The 18,787-nt window shown below is 43.7% G+C and overlaps 1 protein-coding gene across 1 annotated transcript in view; it reads left to right on the top strand.

Moving 5' to 3' along the window:
• LOC139367409 (zinc finger CCHC domain-containing protein 24-like) overlaps nucleotides 1-14,179 on the top strand; it is a 33,872-nt gene extending 19,693 nt beyond the window's left edge. Inside the window, exons 3-4 of the mRNA XM_071105612.1 lie at nucleotides 10,254-10,418; nucleotides 12,816-14,179. Coding sequence (XP_070961713.1) covers nucleotides 10,254-10,418; nucleotides 12,816-12,929 — 279 coding nt within the window. The 3' untranslated portion in view covers nucleotides 12,930-14,179. The remainder of the gene's footprint in view (nucleotides 1-10,253; nucleotides 10,419-12,815) is intronic.
• Nucleotides 14,180-18,787: the final 4,608 nt, after the last annotated feature.

Raw genomic sequence — 18,787 nt, 5'->3', positions numbered from 1 at the left:
TTGCCTTTTTATTTTTTTACCTTTATTTAACTAGGCAAGTCAGTTAAGAACACATTCTTATTTTCAATGACAGCCTAGGAACAGTAGGTTAACTGCCTTGTTGCACCGTCCCTACTCTCTAACCACTAGGCTACCTACCTCCTCTACACTCTAACCACTAGGCTACCTACTGTCCCTACACTCTAACCACTAGGCTACCTACCGTCCCTACACTCTAACCACTAGGCTACCTACCGTCCCTACGCTCTAACCACTGGGCTACCTACCGCCCCTACACTCTAACCACTAGGCTACCTACCGTCCCTACACTCTAACCACTAGGCTACCTGCCGTCCCTACACTCTAACCACTAGGCTACCTGCCGTCCCTACACTCTAACCACTAGGCTACCTGCCGTCCCTACACTCTAACCACTAGGCTACCTGCCGTCCCTACACTCTAACCACTAGTCTACCTGCCGTCCCTACACTCTAACCACTAGGCTACCTACCGTCCCTACACTCTAACCACTAGGCTACCTGCCGTCCCTACACTCTAACCACTAGGCTACCTGCCGTCCCTCCACTCTAACCACTAGGCTACCTGCCGTCCCTACGCTCTAACCACTAGGCTACCTGCCGTCCCTACACTCTAACCACTAGGCTACCTGCCGTCCCTACACTCTAACCACTAGGCTACCTGCCGTCCCTACACTCTAACCACTAGGCTACCTGCCGTCCCTACACTCTAACCACTAGGCTACCTGCCGTCCCTACACTCTAACCACTAGGCTACCTGCCGTCCCTCCACTCTAACCACTAGGCTACCTGCCGTCCCTACACGCTAACCATTAGGCTACCTGCCGTCCCTACACTCTAACCACTAGGCTACCTACCGTCCCTACACTCTAACCACTAGGCTACCTGCCGTCCCTACACTCTAACCACTAGGCTACCTACCGTCCCTACACTCTAACCACTAGGCTACCTACCGTCCCTACACTCTAACCACTTATCAAATAACGTTTTTCCAAAATAGTCTTCTGTCGTTGCTAAAGAAAACCAGATTTATCAAGTTGATACCTATTACATTATGCGAAATAAGCTATACATCACTCATATTTAGAAGACGATATGTCAAATGTTAGCAGGCTTATTTCAAGTTATCTCTGACCACGTTTCCATCCACAGTTTTTCCACGGTTTGATGGAAACAGGAAGTTGGAAACAGGAAGTTTCAGTACAAATTTATAAATGGCGACAGATCATTTGATCGTGCGACATGGTGTGATCTTTTTGTATCTGTAAAATTAATTATTGGAGAAAAAGGAGGTGGAAATGTTGATATAATAGCAATCATATAGTAATCATATCGAAGTAAACTCAGTCACGAGATGATACTTATTTTGTACATGATGTCACCGTGGACTAGCAGAATCCTTTTTTTCCTTTAACGAGTCTGACAAGCACGACGCGAATGATATACTGCTTTCTCAGGAACAGGCCCAGATCCCTGTGATTTGTGTGAAGAGGAGGCGGAGAAAAAGCTGCTTTCTGAGATTTCGTAGACGAGGGAATAAACCCCCGCTTCCTTCCATTCTGCTAGCACACGTGCAAACTTTGCGCTCCTGGTGGGGACTTTAATGCAGGGAAACTTTAATCAGTTTCACCAAATTTCTATCAGCTAAATGTGCAACCAGAGGAAGAAAACCTCTGGACCACCTATTCTCCACACACAGAGACGCGTACAAAGCTCTCCCTTGCCCTCCATTTGGCAAATCTGACCATAATTCTATCCTCCTGATTCCTGCTTGAAGAAAAAATTAAAGCAGGAAGCACCAGTGACTAAGTCAATTAAAAAGTTGTCAGATGAAGCAGATGCTAAGCTACAGGACTGTTTTGCTAGCACAGACTGGAATATGTTTGGGATTCATCTAATGGCATTGAGGAATGCACCACATCAGTTATTGGCTTCATCAATAAGTGCATTGATGATGTCGTCCCCACAGTGACTGTACGTACATACCCCAACCATGAATTACAGGTAACATCCGCACTAAACTAAAGGCTAGAGCAGGACTCTAACCCGGAAGCTTATAAGAAATCGCGCTATGCCCTCCAACGAACCATCAAACAGGCAAAGCTTCAATACAGGACTAAGATCGAATCGTACTGCACTGGCCCAGATGTGGCAGGGCTTGTAAACCATTACAGACTCCCAAGGGAAGCACAGCCGAGAGCTGCCCAGTGACACGACCCTACCAGACGAGCTAAACTACTTCTATGCTCGCTTCGAGGCAAATAACACTGATACATGCATGAGAGCAGCAGCTGTTTCGGAAGACTGTGTGATCACTGCGCTCTCCGCAGCCGATGTGAGTAAGACCTTTTAAACAGGTCAACATTCACAAGGCCGCAGGGCCAGACGGATTACCAGGACGTGTACTGCGAGCATGCGCTGACCAAGTGTCTTCACTGATATTTTCAACCTCCCTCTGCAACTGAATCCTGGACTTACTGACGGGCTGCCCCCAGGTGGTAAGTATAGGTAACAACACATCCGCCACGCTGATCCTCAACATGGTGGCCGCTCAGTGGTGCATGCTCAGTCCGCTCCTGTACCCTCTGTTCACTCATGACTGCACGGCCAGGCACGACTCCAACACCATCATTAAGTTTGACGATGAATACAACAGTGGTTGTATCACCGACAACGATGAGACAGCTTATAGAGAGGAGGTCAGAGACCTGGCCGTGTGGTGCCAGGACAACAACCTTTCTTCAACGTGATCAAGACAAAGGAGATGATTGTGGACTACAGGAAAAAGAGGACAGAGCACAACCCCATTCTCATCGATGGGGCGGTAGCGGAGCAACAAACTATTATGGTCCAAGCACACCAAGACCGTTGTGAAGAGGGCACGACAAAACCTATTCCCCTGAAAAGATTTGGCATAGGGTCCTCAGATCCTCAAAAGGTTCTACAGCTGCACCATCGAAAGGATCCTGACTGGTTGCATCACCGCCTGGTATGGCAACTGCTCGGCCTACAACCGCAAGGCACTATAGAGGGTAGTGCGTGCGGCCCAGTACATCACCGGGGCCAAGCTTCCTGTTGTCCAGGACCTCTATACCAGGCGGTGTCAGAGGAAGGTACTAAAAATTGTCAAAGACTCCAGCCACCCTAATCATAGACTGTTCTCTCTGCTACCGAACGGCAAGCAGTACCGGAGTTCCAAGTCTAGGTCTAAGAGGCTTCTAAACAGCTTCTACCCCTAAGCCATTAGACTTCTGAACATCTAATCAAATGGCTACCCAGACTAATGACTACCCAGACTATTTGCATTGCCCCCCCCCCCCCCCCCCCCCCTCTTGTAAACAGCTGCTACCCTCTGTTGGTATCATCTATGCATAGTCAATTTAATAACTCTGCCTTCATGTACATACAGTGGGGCGAAAAAGTATTTAGTCAGCCACCAATTGTGCAAGTTCTCCCACTTAAAAATATGAGAGAGGCCTGTAATTTTCATCATAGGTACACTTCAACTATGACAGACAAAATTAGAAAAAAATCCAGAAAATCACATTGTAGGATTTTTAATTAATTTATTTGCAAATTATGTTGGAAAATAAGTATTTGGTCACCTACAAACAAGTAAGATTTCTGGCCCTCACAGACCTGTCACTTCTTCTTTAAGAGGTTCCTCTGTCCTCCGCTCGTTACCTGTATTAATGTCACCTGTTTGAACCTGTTATCAGTATAAAAGACACCTGTCCACAACCTCAAACAGGTATTGGACAAAGAGGAGCGGGAGGAATAACCTGATTTGGTTTTCCTGTTATCTGACAGGTGTGGCATGTCCGACAGAACTGCGCCACATCTTGTTTTAAACCCGGCCAAAAGAAATGTCGAAGGATCCGATCATACGTCTTTGTAATTCCTAAATGACCAGACCACTGGTGATCATGAGCAAGGGATAACACATTTTGTCGAAAGGCTGTAGGAATCACTATTTGGTAAACAGCATTCCAATCTCCACCCGCGTCAACATGGGATTTCCATTTACGCATGAGGAGATGGGACCAAAGTAACAAAGCCTACCATCAGTAACACACTACGCCGCCAGGGACTCAAATCCTGCAGTGCCAGACGTGTCCCCCTGCTTAAGCCAGTACATGTCCAGGCCCGTCTGAAGTTTGCTAGAGAGCATTTGGATGATCCAGAAGAAGATTGGGAGAATGTCATATAGTCAGATGAAACCAAAATATAACTTTTTGGTAAAAACTCAACTCGTCGTGTTTGGAGGACAAAGAATGCTGAGTTGCATCCAAATAACACCATACCTACTGTGAAGCATGGGGGTGGAAACATCATGCTTTGAGGCTGTTTTTCTGCAAAGGGACCAGGACGACTGATCCGTCTAAAGGAAAGAATGAATGGGGCCATGTATCGTGAGATTTTGAGTGAAAACCTCCTTCCATCAGCAAGGGCATTGAAGATGAAACGTGGCTGGGTCTTTCAGCATGAAAATGATCCCAAACACACCACCCGGGCAACAAAGGAGTGGCTTTGTAAGAAGCATTTCAAGGTCCTGGAGTGGCCTAGCCAGTCTCCAGATCTCAACCCCATAGAAAATCTTTGGAGGGAGTTGAAAGTCTGTGTTGCCCAGCAACAGCCCCAAAACATCACTGCTCTAGAGGAGATCTGCATGGAGGAATGGGCCAAAATACCATACCAATTTTCAAATTTTGTCTGTCATAGTTGAAGTGTACCTATGAAGAAAATTACAGGCCTCTCTCATCTTTTTAAGTGGGAGAACTTGCACAATTGGTGGCTGACTAAATACTTTTTTGCCCCACTGTATTACCTCAACGAACCGGTGCCCCCGCACATTGACTCTGTACCGGTACCCCCTGTATATATTGTTATTCGCTTCGCTATTGTTATTTTACTACTGCTCTTTAACTACTTTATACTTTAATTTCTTATTCTTATCCAGGTTTTTTTTGTTGATTAGGAGCTCGTAAGTAAGCATTTCACTGTAAGGTGTACACTTTTTGTATTTGGCGCATGTGACTAATACAATTTGATATGTTGTATGGTCCTCCCTCTACGACTCAGGAAACCATGCAGTTTATTAGGCTACAGATGAAATAAATGATGATGAACTTCACAGGGGGGGTGACAGTTTACGGTGATGAGCTTGATGCTGATTTACAATAAATATCCAGGCTCTTATTCTGGTGACATGATGATTGATGCTTGGCTGCCATTTTGACAAATACAATTCTTGCTCTTATCCATAATAATCTCATCATGTAGAGTAGCCTACCCTTACTGCCTACTGTATCTGCGAGCTGGTGGCATGAGCACACGTGCCAAGACCAGAGTAGACAGATTTTGCTATTTAACGCAACAGTGTTTATGACAAAACTATCAGTAGAGTTGAAAATGCGATGAAAACAAATTTGAATTTTTTATTATTATTCGGTGCATGAAAACTTAAGCGAAAAAGTACATTTTGTGTACACTACATCGTCGAACAAGTTAGCTTGGTAGAAACACACCACAGGTGGGAAAATTAGCATATTCTTGAATATTTGCATGAAAATCTGTCGCTAATTGGATGGAAACCTTAGCTACTGTTTGAGGAGATCTTCATTTACCCTACACAGGTTATAGAACACTGTAGCCATCCTATTGCATTCTCAGGACATTTTAAGAGATTGTCTCTTGTCAGCTTTTGTGCGTCTTTCATCAGTTGTCCCTGTCCGTGCCATGCGCCTTCGTTGGACCGGGTGGAAACTGTGAAGTGTGCAGTGCTCTTTGACACCATATGTGTGACACTGTGTGTTTTGCTGTGTGGAGGGAAAGCTGTTTCCTCCGGCAGCAGGAAGATCATGGCTCTTTCTCTCTCTCTGGGCTGTCCCAAATGAACTCTAGTCCTCCCAAATGAACCCCATTCCTCCCAAATGAACCCTATTCCTCCCAGATGAACCCTATTCCTCCCAAATGAACCCTATTCCTCCCAAATGAACCCTATTCCCTCCAAATGGAACCATAATCGTCCCAAATGAACCACAATCCTTCCAAATGAACCCTATTCCTTCCAAATGGAGCCCTATTCCTCCCAAATGGAACCATAATCCTCCCAAATGAACCCTATTCCCTCCAAATGGAACCATAATCCTCCCAAATGAACCCTATTCCCTCCAAATGGAACCATAATCCCCCCAAATGAACCCTATTCCTCCCAAATGAACCCTATTCCTTCCAAATGGAACCCTATTCCTCCCAAATGAACCCTATTCCTCCCAAATGAACCCTAATCCTCCAAAATGAACCCTATTCCTCCCAAATCGAACCATATTCCCTCCAAATGGAACCCTAATCCATCCAAATGGAACCCTAATCCTCCAAAATGAACCCTATTCCTCCCAAATGAACCCTATTCCCTCCAAATGGAACCCTATTCCTTCCAATTGGAACCCTATTCCTCCCAAATGAACCCTATTCCTCCCAAATGAACCCTATTCCTCCCAAATTAACCCTATTCCTCTCAAATTAACCCTATCCCTCTCAAATGAACCCTATTCCTTCCAAATGAACCCTATTCCTTCCAAATGAACCCTATGCCTTCCAAATGAACCCTATTCCTCCCAAATTAACCCTATTCCTCCCAAATGGTACCCTATTTCCTCCAAATGGAACCGTATTCCTTTCAAATGGAACCCTATTCCCTCCAAATTCCCTCCAAATGGAACCCTATTCCTTCCAAATGGAACCCTATTCCTTCCAAATGGAACCCTATTCCCTCCAAATGGTACCCTATTCCCTCCAAATGGAACCCTATTCCTTCCAAATGGAACCCTATTCCTTCCAAATGGAACCGTATTCCTTCCAAATGGAACCCTATTCCCTCCAAATGGAACCCTATTCCTTCCAAATGGAACCGTATTCCTTCCAAATGGAACCCTATTCCCTCCAAATGGAACCCTATTCCTTCCAAATGGAACCGTATTCCTTCCAAATGGAACCCTATTCCCTCCAAATGGAACCCTATTCCCTCCAAATGGAACCCTATTCCCTCCAAATGGAACCCTATTCCCTCCAAATGGTACCCTATTCCCTCCAAATTCCCTATCTGTCAAAAGTAATGGACCAAATAGGCCATCATCACTAACTACAGACAGCGCCTAGCATCAGAACAACAAGGGGACTCTTCTTGGAGTTTGGATATGGAATGCAACGTGTTGGATGGATAAATGTATTGAAAAAGTGGGGTACAATGTATTTAATCACATTTTGAAATATATTCACTGTTACTGTGATACATGGCTGCAGAAAAGCCAACACTCATATTCATTCCTAGAAAGGTTTGTCTCTGCTCTGAGGGAGTCCTAATGACAACAGATCAATGTCATTTGGCTGGTTGCCCCACCTCCTTTAACCTCCAAAAGGGGTGTTTTTAATTTAAACCAGTCGATGTTGAAATAATTTCTTTATGTTGGGTTTAGGATTTTTCTCCAGTTATACAAGTGGAGTGAAGCTCATCTGGGGTTGATTTCCTCCTCCTCCCCCCCCCCCCCCCCCCACCCCAAGTCCTGATTGGCCGACAGAGGCCAGCTGGGAGGGAAGGATGACAGAGAGGCTGAGGTATGTGTCCTGTAGAGGAGGAGGGCTGTGATTGGTCCATCACTGGGCTGGGCCTCCGCTATGCTCCTCAGGGAGCATTGCTGGACCATAGAACACTCCATAGAACTAGAGAACTCCATGTTCTATAGGAATTCACTTTATGTTCTATTGGAACTCACTTCATGTTCTATAGGAACTTCCTTCATGTTCTATAGGAACTCACTCCTTGTTCTATAGGAACTCACTCCTTGTTCTATAGGAACTCACTCCTTGTTCTATAGGAACTCACTTCATGTTCTATTGGAACTCACTTCATGTTCTATAGGAACTCACTTTGTGTTCTATAGGAACTCACTCCTTGTTCTATAGGAACTCACTCCTTGTTCTATTGGAACTCACTTCATGTTCTATAGGAACTCACTTTGTGTTCTATAGGAACTCACTTCATGTTCTATTGGAACTCACTTCGTGTTCTATAGGAACTAACTTTGTGTTCTATAGGAACTCACTCCTTGTTCTATAGGAACTCACTCCTTGTTCTATTGGAACTCACTTCATGTTCTATTGGAACTCACTTTGAGTAGTGTTCTATATAGTGAATAGGGGTCCATAGGACTCTGGTCAGAAGTAGTGCTCTATATAGTGAATAGGGGTCCATAGGGGATACTGCCTTATTTCTCAATATGCAGTTTGACAGAAACTTACACCAACATTCAATGTGATTATGCTTTTCCCTTCATCTTAACCTTAACGAGGCTGTTATCAAATCTCTTCATAATTCTGCTTCAGTGATTTGAGCTGGCAATGCTCCACAGAAACCCAATATGTTATCTCCTCCTGCTAAAGTTGAGAAACACAATATGTTATCTCCTCCTGCTAAAGTTGAGAAACCCAATATGTTATCTCCTCCTGCTAAAGTTGAGAAACCCAATATGTTATCTCCTCCTGCTAAAGTTGAGAAACACAATATGTTATCACTCCTGCTAAAGTTGAGAAACACAATATGCTATCTCCTCCTGCTAAAGTTGAGAAACACAATATGTTATCCCCTCCTGCTAAAGTTGAGAAACACAATATGTTATCTCCTCCTGATAAATCTCCTGCTAAAGTGATGGGAGGCGATTTGATTTATTTATACACATTATGTGCATTTGGCAATGTAATGTATTTCTAAATATACAATATGTGGACCAAGAGTCAAGACCAGTGGCCAGTGGTCGTAAAGCCACCTAGAGTCAAGACCGCGGTCAGTGGTCGTAACGTCACTTAGAGTCAAGACCAGTGGCCAGTGGTCCTAACGTCACCTAGAGTCAAGACCGCGGTCAGTGGTTGTAACGTCACCTAGAGTCAAGACCAGTGGTCAGTAGTCTTCACGTCACTTAGAGTCAAGACCAGTGGTCAGTGGTCGTAACGTCACCTAGAGTCAAGACCAGTGGTCAGTAGTCTTCACGTCACTTAGAGTCAAGACCAGTGGTCAGTGGTCGTAACGTCACCTAGAGTTAAGACCAGTGGTCAGTGGTCGTAACGTCACCTAGAGTCAAGACCAGTGGTCAGTGGTCTTCACGTCACCTAGAGTCAAGACCAGTGGTCAGTGGTCGTAACGTCACCTAGAGTCAAGACCGCGGTCAGTGGTCGTAACGTCACCTAGAGTCAAGACCCACCTAGAGTCAAGACCCACCTAGAGTCAAGACCAGTGGTCAGTGTTCGTAACGTCACCTAGAGTCAAGACCAGTGGTCAGTGGTCGTAACGTCACCTAGAGTCAAGACCAGTGGTCAGTGGTCGTAACGTCACCTAGAGTCAAGACCAGTGGTCAGTGGTCGTAACGTCCCCTAGAGTCAAGACCGCGGTCAGTGGTCGTAACGTCACCTAGAGTCAAGACCCACCTAGAGTCAAGACCCACCTAGAGTCAAGACCAGTGGTCAGTGGTCTTCACGTCACCTAGAGTCAAGACCAGTGGTCAGTGGTCGTAACGTCACCTAGAGTCAAGACCACGGTCAGTGGTCGTAACGTCACCTAGAGTCAAGACCCACCTAGAGTCAAGACCAGTGGTCAGTGGTCGTAACGTCACCTGGAGTCAAGACCAGTGGTCAGTGGTCGTAACGTCACCTGGAGTCAAGACCAGTGGTCAGTGGTCGTCACGTCACCTGGAGTCAAGATGGCAGGTAGCGGTTAAGCGATTTGGGCCAGAAACTGAAATGTCGCTGGTTGGAATCCCTGACCCGACTCGGTGAAAAATATGTCGATGTGTTGAGCAAGGCACTTAACTTTCCTACGAGTCACTCTGGATAAGAGTGGCTGCTGAAATGTTAGACCATTGTCAGTGGTCGTAACGTCAGTGGTCGTAATGCCACTGTCATTCAGTGACACCGAAGAAAGTCGTATGTGGAACATTGTTAGTTGATTCACGGCATTTTACAAATAAATAGAAGTGAAGGTCGGTCTGCGTTTTTTTTTTTAAACAGTTTGCAGTTTTTACACTGTTTTTCTGGGTACTTGTTGTATCTGCCAAAAGCAGCACCTGGATGCAGAGGGCCTGCTGAGCACAGAGACTTCTCTCTGTATACTAAAATGAAATAGGACCATTTGATGTTGTTTCATCTGTAAATTCGGTGCAATGCTTCTATATGCTTTGTCTCCAGGCTCGGCCCAAAGGGGAAGGCCAGACCCCATATCAGGGCAAGAAGAGATGTTTCGGGGAATACAAGTGCCCTAAATGCAAGAGGAAGTGGATGAGTGGGAACTCCTGGGCCAACATGGGACAAGAATGTATCAAGTGCCACATCAACGTTTACCCTCACAAGCAGGTGAATACTTCCATTTAGTTTATCATCCATGATATTAGCCTGGTCCCCGATCTGTTTGTGTTGTCTTGCATATAGGCCTACATATAAGACCAGGCTACCATGACGTACCTCCATCCAATTGTTCTATTGTCTCAAGGACATTATTTCAACTGATTGTGTAACTTTGAAGTGTTTATTACTGATTTATAAACTAATAATTAACCATTTATAAACCTTTTAAATATCGGTGGCCGGGCCTGCCGGGTGGCGCCACCAGAGACTCTGGGTTCGAGCCCAGGCTCTGTCGCAGCAGGCCGCGACCGGGAGGTCCGTGGGGCGACGCACAATTGGCCCAGCGTCGCCCGGGTTAGGGAGGTTTTGCCCGGTAGGGATATCCTTTTCTCATCGCGCACTAGCGACTCCTGTGGCGGGCCGGGCGCAGTGCACGCTGACCAGCTCGCTAGGTGTACGGTGTTTCCTCACACATTGATGCGGCTGGCTTCCGGCTGGCTTCTGGGTTGGATGCGCGCTGTGTTAAGAAGCAGTTCGGCTTGGTTGGGTTGTGTTTCGGAGGACGCATGGCTCTCGACCTCCGTCTCTCCCGAGCCCGTACGGGGGTTGTAGCGATGAGACAAGATAGTAACTACTAACAATTGGATACCACGAAGTTGGGAGAAAAAAATAAAAAAAATATCGGTGGCCACTCCCTTGTAAAAGCGATCCTCGGACGTCAATGGGACCTGGATACATAAAAGGTTGAATACAGTGTGTTTTAAATAGCTTAATGTTACCCGTGTTTCTCTGTGTTTTAAATAGCTTAATGTTACCTGTGTTTCTCTATGTTTTAAATAGCTTAATGTTACCTGTGTTTCTCTGTGTTTTTAAATAGCTTAATGTTACCTGTGTTTCTCTGTGTTTTTAAATAGCTTAATGTTACCCGTGTTTCTCTGTGTTTTAAATAGCTTAATGTTACCTGTGTTTCTCTATGTTTTAAATAGCTTAATGTTACCTGTGTTTATCTGTGTTTTTAAATGGCTTAATGTTACCTGTGTTTCTCTGTGTTTTTAAATAGCTTAATGTTACCTGTGTTTCTCTGTGTTTTTAAATAGCTTAATGTTACCTGTGTTTCTCTGTGTTTTTAAATAGCTTAATGTTACCTGTGTTTCTCTGTGTTTTAAATAGCTTAATGTTACCTGTGTTTCTCTGTGTTTTTAAATGGCTTAATGTTACCTGTGTTTCTCTGTGTTTTTAAATAGCTTAATGTTACCTGTGTTTCTCTGTGTTTTTAAATAGCTTAATGTTACCTGTGTTTCTCTGTGTTTTTAAATAGCTTAATGTTACCTGTGTTTCTCTGTGTTTTTAAATAGCTTAATGTTACCTGTGTTTATCTGTGTTTTTAAATAGCTTAATGTTACCTGTGTTTCTCTGTGTTTTAAATAGCTTAATGTTACCTGTGTTTCTCTGTGTTTTAAATAGCTTAATGTTACCTGTGTTTCTCTGTGTTTTAAATAGCTTAATGTTACCTGTGTTTCTCTGTGTTTTTAAATAGCTTAATGTTACCTGTGTTTATCTGTGTTTTAAATAGCTTAATGTTACCTGTGTTTCTCTGTGTTTTTAAATAGCTTAATGTTACCTGTGTTTCTCTGTGTTTTTAAATAGCTTAATGTTACCTGTGTTTCTCTGTGTTTTAAATAGCTTAATGTTACCTGTGTTTCTCTGTGTTTTAAATAGCTTAATGTTACCTGTGTTTCTCTGTGTTTTAAATAGCTTAATGTTACCTGTGTTTCTCTGTGTTTTAAATAGCTTAATGTTACCTGTGTTTCTCTGTGTTTTTAAATAGCTTAATGTTACCTGTGTTTCTCTGTGTTTTTAAATAGCTTAATGTTACCTGTGTTTCTCTGTGTTTTTAAATGGCTTAATGTTACCTGTGTTTCTCTGTGTTTTTAAATAGCTTAATGTTACCTGTGTTTATCTGTGTTTTAAATAGCTTAATGTTACCTGTGTTTCTCTGTGTTTTTAAATAGCTTAATGTTACCTGTGTTTCTCTGTGTTTTTAAATAGCTTAATGTTACCTGTGTTTCTCTGTGTTTTAAATAGCTTAATGTTACCTGTGTTTCTCTGTGTTTTTAAATAGCTTAATGTTACCTGTGTTTCTCTGTGTTTTAAATAGCTTAATGTTACCTGTGTTTCTCTGTGTTTTTAAATAGCTTAATGTTACCCGTGTTTTTCTGTGTTTTTAAATAGCTTAATGTTACCCGTGTTTCTCTGTGTTTTAAATAGCTTAATGTTACCCGTGTTTCTCTGTGTTTTAAATAGCTTAATGTTACCTGTGTTTCTCTGTGTTTTTAAATAGCTTAATGTTACCCGTGTTTCTCTGTGTTTTAAATAGCTTAATGTTACCCGTGTTTCTCTGTGTAGAGACCTCTGGAGAAACCTGATGGGTTAGATGTTTCAGACCAGAGCAAGGAGCACCCACAGCACCTGTGTGAAAAATGCAAGGTCCTCGGGTACTACTGTCGTCGCGTGCAATAATAACCTGTCGTTATCTGGCCGCAAGTTCATGGAGTTGCCCTCTAGACACTGATCTTGGGTCAGTTTAGCATTTTCTACACTAATGTTTAAGGTCGGGTCTGGGGGAGGGGAAGCTGATCCTAGATATCTACCTACAGTAGGGTAAACTTCACCTCGAAGTCAAGTTGACTTCCCTGGTTCACTTCCCTGGCCTTAAGTTGACTTCCCTGGTTCACTTCCTTGGCCTTAAGTTGACTTCCCTGGTTCACTTCCCTGGCCTTAAGTTGACTTCCCTGGTTCACTTCCCTGGCCTTTAGTTGACTTCCCTGGTTCACTTCCCTGGCCTGTAGTTCACTTCCCTGGTTCACTTCCCTGGCCTGTAGTTCACTTCCCTGGCCTGTAGTTCACTTCCCTGGTTCACTTCCCTGGCCTTTAGTTGACTTCCCTGGCCTTTAGTTGACTTCCCTGGTTCACTTCCCTGGCCTTAAGTTGACTTCCCTGGCACTTCCCTGGCCTTAAGTTGACTTCCCTGGTTCACTTCCCTGGCCTTAAGTTGACTTCCCTGGTTCACTTCCATGGCCTGTAGTTGACTTCCCTTGTTCACTTCCCTGGTCTTAAGTTGACTTCCCTGGCCTTTAGTTTTCTTCCCTGGCCTTAAGTTGACTTCACTTCCCTGGCCTGTTACCTGGTTCACTTACCCCTCCAGTGGTTAATGAAGAGTTGAGGCTCGTCTAATGTGTTGTGTCAGTAAAATAGGCCTGATCAACCGTCAATACTCTGTTGTTATTGTTATTATGTTTATATATTTTGACCTGTTTCTCTGTTCCCTACATGTGTGAATTGGGGACAATTCCATTTCACTTAAGTCTTGTCAGGATTCAATTACTTCCTGAATTGAAGTGGAATTGACCCCAAACCTTGTGTGTTTTATGACATAGTAGCTTCTACCCACTTACCCAATGTTAAGCTGTACCTCTAGCCTTTTCTTCATACCATTAACATTTTTATTTTTTTACCTTTATTTAACTAGGCAAGTCAGTTAAGAACAAATTCTTATTTTCAATGACGGCCTAGGAACATTCAGGGGCAGAACGACAGATTTGTACCTTGTCAGCTCGGGGGTTTGAACTTGCAACCTTCCGGTTACTAGTCCAACGCTCTAACCACTAGGCTACCCTGCCGCCCCATTTTGGGTTGTCCGCATTCTTATTGTGCTAACATTTTCTGAAAATATGTCTACACATGGTATTAAAAATGTATCATATCCCGTCCACTGTGTCCGCATTGTGACCAGATTGATTCCCTGGGTTCCATCCCTGTATCCTCATGATTCTGACAGGCGTTCTTTCAAAGTAGTATTTGTTTATTTATTTTAAGACACAATTTGATGCCGTAAGTCAATGGTGCCACCTGTGAAATATTTTTAGAAGGCGGGGGATACCGACGATTTTAAATGGTCGTCTACCTCCGAGCGTGGTCAGGAAGATCAGATCACAGTGCATCTTTTAATCGTCTACACCTGTCTGAAAATGTTGACACAATCAGAACGTGGACAAGATCATGACAAAGGATGCATGTTAGAACCAGGTATAAATGGGGCTTAAGTGACATCTGTTAGGCTGGGTTTAGACAGGTCTTTTGACCAATCACATCACATCTTTTTACGTCAAATCCTTTTTTCAGAGGTGATCTGATTGGTTAAAAGACCAATTAGTGAAAAGAAATATCAAAATTGGGCTGCCTGTCTAAACGCAGCCTCTGTGTTTACAGGATTCGTTCATTTAGTAATTTGTTATAACAGTGGAAGTCGGAAGTTTACATACACTTAGATTGGAGTAATTAAAACTCGTTTTTCAACCACTCTACACATTTCTTGTTAACAAACTATAGTTTTGGCAAGTCGGTTAGGACATCTACTTTGTGCATGACGCAAGTAATTTTTCCAACGATTGTTTACAGACAGATTATTTCACTTATAATTCACTGTATCACAATTCCAGTGGGTCAGAAGTTTACATACACTAAGTTGACTGTGCCTTTAAACAGCTTGGTTAAATTCCAGAAAATGATGCCATGGCTTTAGAAGCTTCTGATAGGCTAATTGACATAATTTGAGTCAATTGGAGGTGTATCAGTGGATGTATTTCAAAGTCTACCTTCAAACTCACTGCCTCTTTGCTTGACATCATGCGGAAATCAAAAGAAATCAGCCTAGACCTCAGAAAATTGTACCCAAGTGTAAACACCATGGGACCACGCAGCCGTCATACCGCTCAGGAAGGAGACGCGTTCTGTCTCCTGGAGATGAAAGTACTTTGGTGAGAAAAGAGCAAATCAATCCCAGAACAACAGCAAGGGACCTTGTGAAGATGCTGGAGGAAACAGGTACAAAAGTATCTATATCCACAGTAAAATGAGTCCTATATCAACATAACCTGAAAGGCCGCTCAGCAAGGAAGAAGCCACTGCTCCAAAACCGCCATAAAAAAAGCCAGACTACGGTTTGCAACTGCACATGGGGACAGATTGTACTTTTTGGAGAAATGTCCTCTGGTCTGATGAAACAAAAATAGAACTGTTTGGCCATAATGACCATCGTTATGTTTGGAGGAAAAAGGGGGAGGTTTGCAAGCTGAAGATCACCATCCCAACCGTGAAGCACGGGGGTGGCAGCATCATGTTGTGGGGGTGCTTTGCTGCAGGAGGGACTGGTGCACTTCACAAAATAAATGGCATCATGAGAGAGGAAAATTATGTGGACATGATGCAACATCTCAAGACATCAGTCAGGAAGTTAAAGCTTGGTCGCAAATGGGTCTTCCAAATGGACAATGACCCCAAGCATACTTCCAAAGTTGTGGCAAAATGGCTTAAGGACAACAAAGTCAAGGTATTGGAGTGGCCATCACAAAGCCCTGACCTCAATCCTATAGAAAATTAGTGTGCAAAACTGAAAAAGCGAGTGCGAGCAAGGAGGCCTACAAACCTGACTCAGTTACACCAGCTCTGTCAGGAGGAATGGGCCAAAATTCACCCAACCTATTGTGGGGTGCTTGTGGAAGGCTACCCAAAACGTTTGACCCAAGTTAAACAATTTCAAGGCAATGCTACCAAATAGTAATTGAGTGTATGTAAACTTCTGACCCGCTGGGAATGTGATGAAAGAAATAAAAGCCGAAATAAATCATTCTCTCTTCTATTATCCTGACATTTCACATCCTTAAAATAAAGCGGTGATCCTAACTGACCTAAGACAGGACATTTTTTACTAGAATTAAAATGTCAGGAATTGTGAAAAACTGAGTTTAATAAATGTATTTGGCTAAAGTGTATGTAAACTTCCGACTTCAACCGTACCTGTACTAGTACTTGAGTAATGTTTCAGCTTTTACTGTATGTTGATGTGTTCATTCATTTCATTTCTTAATAAAATAAAAAATATTCTTAATAAAATCACCAAGGCTGGGATTCCATCAAAGGTGTGTTTGTCAACAAACAACAACAAAACAAACGCGTAGCACTTTTAAAAGTAATTTATGCTTGAGTGGTCATCCGCACTGTTTACCGAGATCTCCGTTAATGTCGGGGAAATGTGCCTTTAATAAAAGGTGCGTTTGTCAACAGTGCAATGCACATTTGATTGAATCCTGGCTCCTGGTGAAGTGGATTATGTTGTTGGGGGTCAACAGCATATCTTATCAACTGTGAATTAACTAAAAAAGTGACTATAAAGATGTCAGACCTGGATTTCACATGACCTGTTCATATATTTATTACTTTACATCTAACATGTTTCATTGGAAATATAGAACATGGACTAGTTACTGTATGTTTTTATCAGAGACTGCTGTGGGTCAGAACCATATCTTCCCAGACTGCTGTGGGTCAGAACCATATCTTCCCAGACTGCTGTGGGTCAGAACCATATCTTCCCAGACTGCTGTGGGTCAGAACCATATCTTCCCAGACTGCTGTGGGTCAGAACCATATCTTCAGAGACTGCTGTGGGTCAGAACCATATCTTCCCAGACTGCTGTGGGTCAGAACCATATCTTCCTGCTGTGGGTCAGACTGCTGTGTGGGTCAAAACCATATCTTCCCAGACTGCTGTGGGTCAAAACCATATCTTCAGAGACTGCTGTGGGTCAGACTGCTGCTGTGGGTCAGAACCATATCTTCCCAGACTGCTGTGGGTCAGACTGCTGCTGTGGGTCAGAACTGCTGTGGGTCATATCTTCCCAGACTGCTGTGGGTCAGAACCATATCTTCAGACTGCTGTGGGTCACTGCTGTGCTGTGGGTCAGAACCATATCTTCCCAGACTGCTGTGGGTCAGAACCATATCTTCCCAGACTGCTGTGGGTCACTGTTGTGTGGGTCAGAACCATATCTTCCCAGACTGCTTTGGGTCAGAACCATATCTTCAGAGACTGCTGTGGGTCAGACTGCTGCTGTGGGTCAGAACCATATCTTCCCAGACTGCTGTGGGTCAGAACCATATCTTCAGAGACTGCTGTGGGTCAGAACCATATCTTCCCAGACTGCTGTGGGTCAGAACCATATCTTCCCAGACTGCTGTGGGTCAGAACCATATCTTCCCAGACTGCTGTGGGTCAAAACCATATCTTCAGAGACTGCTGTGGGTCAGAACCATATCTTCCCAGACTGCTGTGGGTCAGAACCATATCTTCCCAGACTGCTGTGGGTCAGAACCATATCTTTCCAGACTGCTGTGGGTCAAAACCATATCTTCAGAGACTGCTGGGGTCAGAACCATATCTTCCCAGACTGCTGTGGGTCAGAACCATATCTTACAAGACTGCTGTGGGTCAGAACCATATCTTCTCAGACTGCTGTGGGTCAGAACCATATCTCACAAGACTGCTGTGGGTCAAAATATTCAGTATCAGTAGCTGTTGAAAGCACATATTGCAGTATCGCATACCCACTGTACACACAGTGCCTTCAGAAATTATTGAGACCCTTTAAACTTATTCTAAAAATGGATTAAAAAAAATGACATCCTCAGTAATCTACAGTACACACTACACCATAATGACAAAGCAAAACAGTTTTTTTTGTCAAATGTATTAAAAAAAATAAAAAAAACAAATACCCTATTTAAATAAGTATTCAGACCCTTTGCTATGTGACTCAGGTGCATCCTGTTACTATTGATTATCCTTGACAGGTTTCTACAACTTGATTGGAGTCCACGTGTCGTAAATTCAATTGATTGGACATGATTTGAAAAGGCACACACCTGTCTATATAAGGTTCCACAGTTGACAGTGCATGACAGAGAAAATACCAAGCAATGAGGTCTAAGGAATTGTCAGTAGAGCTCCGAGACAGGATTGTGTCGAGGCACAGATCTGGGGAAGGGTACCAAAAAAATTCTGCAGCATTGAAGGTCCCCAAGAACACAGTGGCCTCCATCATTCTTAAATGTAAGAAGACTCTTCCTAGAGCATGGCCAAACTGAGAAATTGAGGGAAAAGGGTCTTAGTCAGGGAGGTGACCAAGAACCTGATGGTCACTCTGACAGAGCTCCAGAGTTCCTCTGTGGAGATGGGAGAACCTTCCAGGAGGACAACCATCTCTGCAGCACTCCACCAATCAGGCCTTTATGGTAGAGTGGCCAGGCGGAAGCTACTCCTCAGTAAAAGGCACATGACAGCCCGCTTGGAGTTTGCCTAAAGACTCTCAGACTATGAGAAAAAAGATTATCTGGTATGATGAAACCCAGATTGAACTCTTTGGCCTGAATGCCAAGCGTCACATCTGGAAGAAACCTGGCACTATCTCTACGCTGAAGCATGGTGGTGGCAGCATCATGCTGTGGGGATGTTCTTCAGGGACTGGGAGACTAATCTGGAT

This window comes from Oncorhynchus clarkii, chromosome 16, assembly GCF_045791955.1.
Source record: "Oncorhynchus clarkii lewisi isolate Uvic-CL-2024 chromosome 16, UVic_Ocla_1.0, whole genome shotgun sequence".
Classification (NCBI taxonomy): domain Eukaryota; kingdom Metazoa; phylum Chordata; class Actinopteri; order Salmoniformes; family Salmonidae; genus Oncorhynchus; species Oncorhynchus clarkii.
Note: the sequence above shows the minus strand (reverse complement) of the source record. Positions and strands in the feature narration are given on the sequence as shown.